This window comes from Toxorhynchites rutilus, chromosome 2, assembly GCF_029784135.1.
Source record: "Toxorhynchites rutilus septentrionalis strain SRP chromosome 2, ASM2978413v1, whole genome shotgun sequence".
Taxonomy (NCBI): domain Eukaryota; kingdom Metazoa; phylum Arthropoda; class Insecta; order Diptera; family Culicidae; genus Toxorhynchites; species Toxorhynchites rutilus.
Genome location: NC_073745.1, coordinates 48,732,619 through 48,738,618, shown reverse-complemented (window position 1 = coordinate 48,738,618; position 6,000 = coordinate 48,732,619). Strand labels below are relative to the sequence as shown.

General features: G+C 37.6%; 1 protein-coding gene across 1 annotated transcript in view; it reads left to right on the top strand.

Moving 5' to 3' along the window:
* The window catches only part of LOC129765206 (1-acylglycerol-3-phosphate O-acyltransferase Pnpla3-like), a 78,344-nt gene extending 75,298 nt beyond the window's left edge, over positions 1-3,046 (top strand). The window contains exons 8-9 of the mRNA XM_055765249.1: positions 1,732-1,832; positions 1,883-3,046. Of these exons, the coding sequence (XP_055621224.1) occupies positions 1,732-1,832; positions 1,883-2,242 (461 nt within the window). The 3' untranslated portion in view covers positions 2,243-3,046. The remainder of the gene's footprint in view (positions 1-1,731; positions 1,833-1,882) is intronic.
* The last annotated feature ends 2,954 nt before the right edge of the window (positions 3,047-6,000 follow it).

Genomic DNA, 6,000 nt, shown 5'->3' with positions numbered 1-6,000 from the left:
ATGAAAGCGCGGATGAACGGTGTCCCAAGAGCCTGTTTGTGTACCCTAGGCCAGAAGGGAATCCATCAGGAGGAGAGTGATGCCACAAACGGTTCCCCGGGAAGACATCGCTACACACACATACACGCGCGGAATTCTTTCCGTTTGGATGCCATTCAGTATCGAGAAAGTTCTGGAAAGATCTAATCATTTCTGGAAAATAATCTACCAGTTCCTCTGGGAATTTAGAAATACATTCATGTGAAAGAGTTTATTTTAATGTTGTCTATCCATGTAACACTGTGACCAAATATGTTTCAATCAAGTGCTATTAACAGGTGGTTATCGAATTAGCATTAACCACTGGTGGGCTTCCAGTATCGAGGAAAATGTGGAAATATCCAATCGTTGCTGGAAAATAATCTGCCAGTTCCCCTTGGAATTGAAAATTACATTCAAGCGAAAAAGTTTATTTTAATGTTTTCTATCCATAAAATATCCATATAATACATTTGGGTTTGTGATTTGTCAATCAAGTACAGTTAGCAGGAAAGCGTCTGAAGATGATTCTTCAGAACAAGGTTTTTCGTATCCTATATAGGATGCATAAAACCTTGTGCCTCCAACGTAACGCTCTCGTTTTCGAAGTCCCCCAAATATTCATTTATTCATTCATTCAGAATGGATTTAGATTCAACTCCAAACGAATGATCTCTAAATCAACGATAGTCCTACGTCACCCTTGCGGTTATACCATAGATATAACCCACTTCCTGTTTTTCAATGAGTGGATCATTTGGCAAACACTGCATCCTGGTCCTAAAATAAAACAAGAGACTAAGGAATAGAGTGCATCCGATTCTACGTCTCCGAATTTTACAATAATTTCTTAAGATTTAAATAGTGATTTTTGAAGCGGTTCGTTTTTATTTTGAATAGAACCTACATCAATGGTAAGAATTTTTTATTAGAACCGATGAAACAATATCTATTATTTGCTTCATGAATTTAATTTCATGCCAAATGGTTTTTATTTTACACTGCTTTTTTGAGCATTACGGCTGGTATCTCACCAATGATTCGTATAATATTGTCTCCTAAGGCATCAATCGTTGCTGGTATATCCGTATAGACGAAACACTTTCAATTTGAAATGAGTTTTTGCTTCTTGCAGCAGTTTCTCCGTCAACATAAATCAAAAGCCATTCGGGCCCTTTCCTCGCTAACTGCTTTACGATTTTCGTTTAATTTTCCAATGTCAAATGAACTTCTCGGCATATTGAAGTAAAAAGTTTTAAGTATACGTGGGCGGTTCGATAAGTACTTAGCCTCATCGCCCGATGGTGTCAGTATCGCAAGAGAGATTAATTATCGTGTAGTACATTCTCGTAAAACGGCTTTCAACCGAATTTCCGTGTGTGGAAGCGGGCGTGGAAAAAATTGAAATTATCGCCGTCGCCACGGCCAAATTGGTCGAATTGCACTACGAACTGCTGCCCCATCCACCGTATTTTCCAAAACTTTTGTTTTTTTGTAGGCTAAGTACTTATCGGACTGCATCGTATATACAAATTGAGTTGATATTCATTTTGTCGAATAGTTTTTGTTTTTCTGCTCATTTTCTGAAAAATTACATTGTAGTAGTTACTTTAGTAGTTATACAGTATAGCAGCATACCAAAAAGCTACACTTTTCGAAATGATTCAATGATCAAGAAGATTTCAGCCGTTGACTCCTAACCTTATTTTGCAGATTGTGACCCACAATCGATGATACGGTGTCTGTGGAACCCATGGACCAGTTCTTCATTCGATCGGCATCCATATACTGTTTGCATGTCTCCTCTCGGTTATGTGTGTGTTTGTTACACTCGAAATAACGTTCAATCGCTGACATTAACCAGTACCGTGTCTCCTTGTTCCCCCTTCCAGATTACGTCCTTGCCGACCCCTATGCTGGAGACGAAATAATCGATCTGGATGAATTCATCGAACCGGTCGATCACTACCACCCCACCATCAACAACCATCCGCACGATTGGTACCCACAACCCCAGCCCGCGAAGGATGGTCCACTCTCGCCACTTATGACAGCAACGGTAAACCAACAGTGGGAATGTACCAAACTACAGATAGACGAGCTAGGATGCGACGATACGTATTTCCAGCCAGAGGCTGACCAGCAACAGCAGACGCTGGTCTCCGAAGCAGCTGCGATTCTTCTTAGTAAACCACCGCCAGTGTATACCATTGTGGAGATGTGAGCAGGTTGATAGCGAGCTGAACAGGGAGAGAATGCCAATATCAATTTATTGATAGGAACTTTATAGTTACCACAAGAAATAAAACAGAGAAGTTTTCTAGACACCGTGTGCATGTGTGCGCGCTTGCGAGGAATCTGTAGCACGGAAAATTGAAGGAGCTCTCGGTACGACATTAAACGAAATTTAATTTAGATGAGAATTTGGTGAAGTAGGCAGGAACCTATTGGACATGGAACTTCCAGAAACGTTTTTCATGATATGAACAGGGACTTTCGCATCTTATTTTTAGAGATTCGCTTACTAAACGATCCCAGGACCCTTCATTAACTATCTTCTAACCGGCCTTTCACAAAGCTAGAGGTGAATAAACTTTGTAGTATAATTCAAACCGTATGATATATGAACAATGTATAGTAGTAGGTAAGAAACCCAATGTTATCCAAACGGTCAGTGTTAATTCGTATTTCAAGCGAGCGAAATGTAAATTTTTTTTATCCGCTAGCAGAAACAAACCGCAACGAAAACTGAAATGAAGTGAAACTTTGCATGGCTGTGTAACGACAAAAAGTAGTTTTTGTAAGGGACCAATGTAAATATTGTTAATTAGGAAAAGAAACGCAACTAATATAGTAAACATCAACAGTTATTAGTTCGACTTTCCAGTTTACACACATAAGCATATCTCGCGTGTTTTACCATTTTTATCAGAACATTTTACATTTTGTCGGAAAGTGGAGCCTAACTGACATGTGTATAATTATACCATATATGTTACAAGAATGGAATGTTTGTCAAAAATAATAACCCACTGGTCAGGTTAATGCATCCGAAATAGTCCCACAATTTGTGCACGAAACCTTGTGTGGTCGGTCGAAATCGTATAAGACTGGCAGGATACTTTGACAAAACGGTGGACTCTCCTGTCTTACAAAACACAACAAGCAAATATTCAGTTAATTGATGCACAAAATATTTTTTCGGTCTGTTCTTCGAACCTGTCGGTACATGGTTAGGTTACCTTAAATATTTCAGACAATTTTTTCCATGTGCGATGTTCAATATTGAGGAGTGGCAAACAAAATAGTGTTCGTACAAATTTCAAACCAAACTTTATCTGTCAAAAAGTCAAATATTTGACCTCCGGACAAATAGTTAAGGGGGGACCCCGGTTTGGAAGGTCGAGAAAATCGAATTTTTGTCTTTTTTTTTGCATTTTTAGAAAGCTTATCTGCCATTCTACGCATAGTTGTCCCATGTTCCAAAATCAGCAACTGAGAAAATCGCATTCAAAGTTTTCTAGCATATTTGTCCACCAGAAGCTTCAAGCATTTCGTTTTAGCAATACACTGGGTTTTTGACGTAGGATTACGTCTTTCGGGAACATATTGGGGTACAAATTGAACATCGAAAATCGAGCACATCGTGAAAATTGTCCAATTTCAAACGCTTATTACTCAGTCATTTCATGATGGATTGATGGAATTTTTGCGTCAATCGATTTCGACACTCCATAACAATTTTTTATATTGAATAAATTAATATATGTCATGAAACTGACTATCGAACAATTGAAAAATCTCAACCCCTATTCTAACGGAAATATCCACTTCTAATTGGTCGAAATTGACGACACATGCGGTTCACTAACAGAGACATCAAAACCATGCCGCCTGGGGGGAATCGGCATTGTAAATACATGAAAGTAGGAGGAGCTTTTGTTCCTACCGAAATGTGTTCCCTAACAGAGACATCAAAACCAAGATTCCCGAGGGAAATCGGCATTGCAAATATATGCAAGTCGGGGGCCTTTTTGTGTAGCGCAAGTAGGGTGAGTGATTCGATTATTTCTAGAAAATAAAATTTGAATTTGGAACTTCAATGTTCGTCAAATTTCATATCAATAACCGATCGTGTATTGTGAAAAATTTAGCACAAGTGTAATTGTGAAATTGTATATGGTAGCAGTTGTGTTAAAAATTAATTGATATATGAAACGATTTATTCCAATTTTCATAAATAAAATCCAAGGTGTGATCCCACTCGAGAACGGGTCGTTCGGTTTAAGCTGTCTGTTTTGTTGTGTTCATTTTCACCCAAGGAAAGTTCATGCGGCGAGGAAAAATTGGGAAAGTGAAGAAATATTCGACAAAGTGATTGCCCATATGTTCTACATATAGCATCAGGTGTTAGGTTAGTCCAATTAAAATTCGCATTGGGTTGAATAAACGCTCAGAAAGTAAAATATAAAACAAAATTACCTTTTCCATTTCAAATATGTTTTCTCTATATTAAGGTAACATGTTTTTACTGATGATATTTATAATTGTGTTCGCTACTGGCAATTATCTATATTACATTGGTGAGTTTTTTTTCTTTATTTCATCCATACATAACACAGGAGGCATCTCGTCTAGGGTCACAGAGGCCGGTTTTCATCATATCTCATTCCACGACTGTTTACCATACTTCTGTCATCATCACTCGGTAAACTCTGGTGGAGTGAATAAACAATACCAAACTACCAAACAAAATTGCCCTTCTCAGGGCCACCAAATCATTATCAAAGAGTTTAACGATGTAATTCTTCAAACATAACAAAAATCAACAGATAGTCTAACGGAATCCTACGTCAACTATGCGGTCGTGTCTCGAACACAACCCTCCTGTGATTTCTCCTGTGCAGAGAACTATTGTTTAATGAAACGTGAAAAGATCCCCTCATTTGAATCAATCAATCTTGGTTACAGGCTTAAAAATTCATGGTGGGACAGTTATGCCTAGAATATGAACATGGAACAATTGAACTTGATGTTGTTTTTTGAAATAATGTAAATAAACAATAAGTGTGTTTGTGTTTTCCGAAAGATTATGCATGAAAACATCGTTTCATTAAGAAGGGAGTGATCTGCAATACTTTGCAGAATATAAATCTCCTCGTTATTAGACGTTCGCTAACAAGATGTACACGTGCTCTGTTTATTTTTTTTTATTTGTTTGAGAATTAGTTCGTTCTTCCAAACTAGAAATAAGTACATTAGCCCTGCTGAAAGCGTGACATAAAATTTTTGTACTTGATCTGAATTATTTGATATGGATCTACAAAAAATATATGGTGGGATAGTTATGAATAAAATATCAATATGAAACAATTAAGCTTGATGTTGTTGGGAACAAACTATAACTTTTTTACCGTCATTGGCCCTATGTAACGCTTTAGGTATTGTCCTAAAGTTTTAAAATATTCATTGGAATTCGTTCTGCAAAACTCCGTTGCTTCAGAACCGGTACCATCAGCAAGGTACCGATTTCCAGACAGCACCTGCGCATCTAGCTGTCAACAACGTGATAATCATTATTCGTCCATTAAAAAAACAGGAAGTGGGTTATATCTATGGTATAACCGCAAGGGTGACGTAGGACTATCGTTGATTTAGAGATCATTCGTTTGGAGTTGAATCTAAATTCATTCTGAATGAATGAATAAATGAATATTCGGGGGACTTCGAAAACGAGAGCGTTACGTTGGAGGCACAAGGTTTTATGCATCCTATATAGGATACGAAAAACCTTGTTCTGAAGAATCATCTTCAGACGCTTTCCTGCTAACTGTACTTGATTGACAAATCACAAACCCAAATGTATTATATGGATATTTTATGGATAGAAAACATTAAAATAAACTTTTTCGCTTGAATGTAATTTTCAATTCCAAGGGGAACTGGCAGATTATTTTCCAGCAACGATTGGATATTTCCACA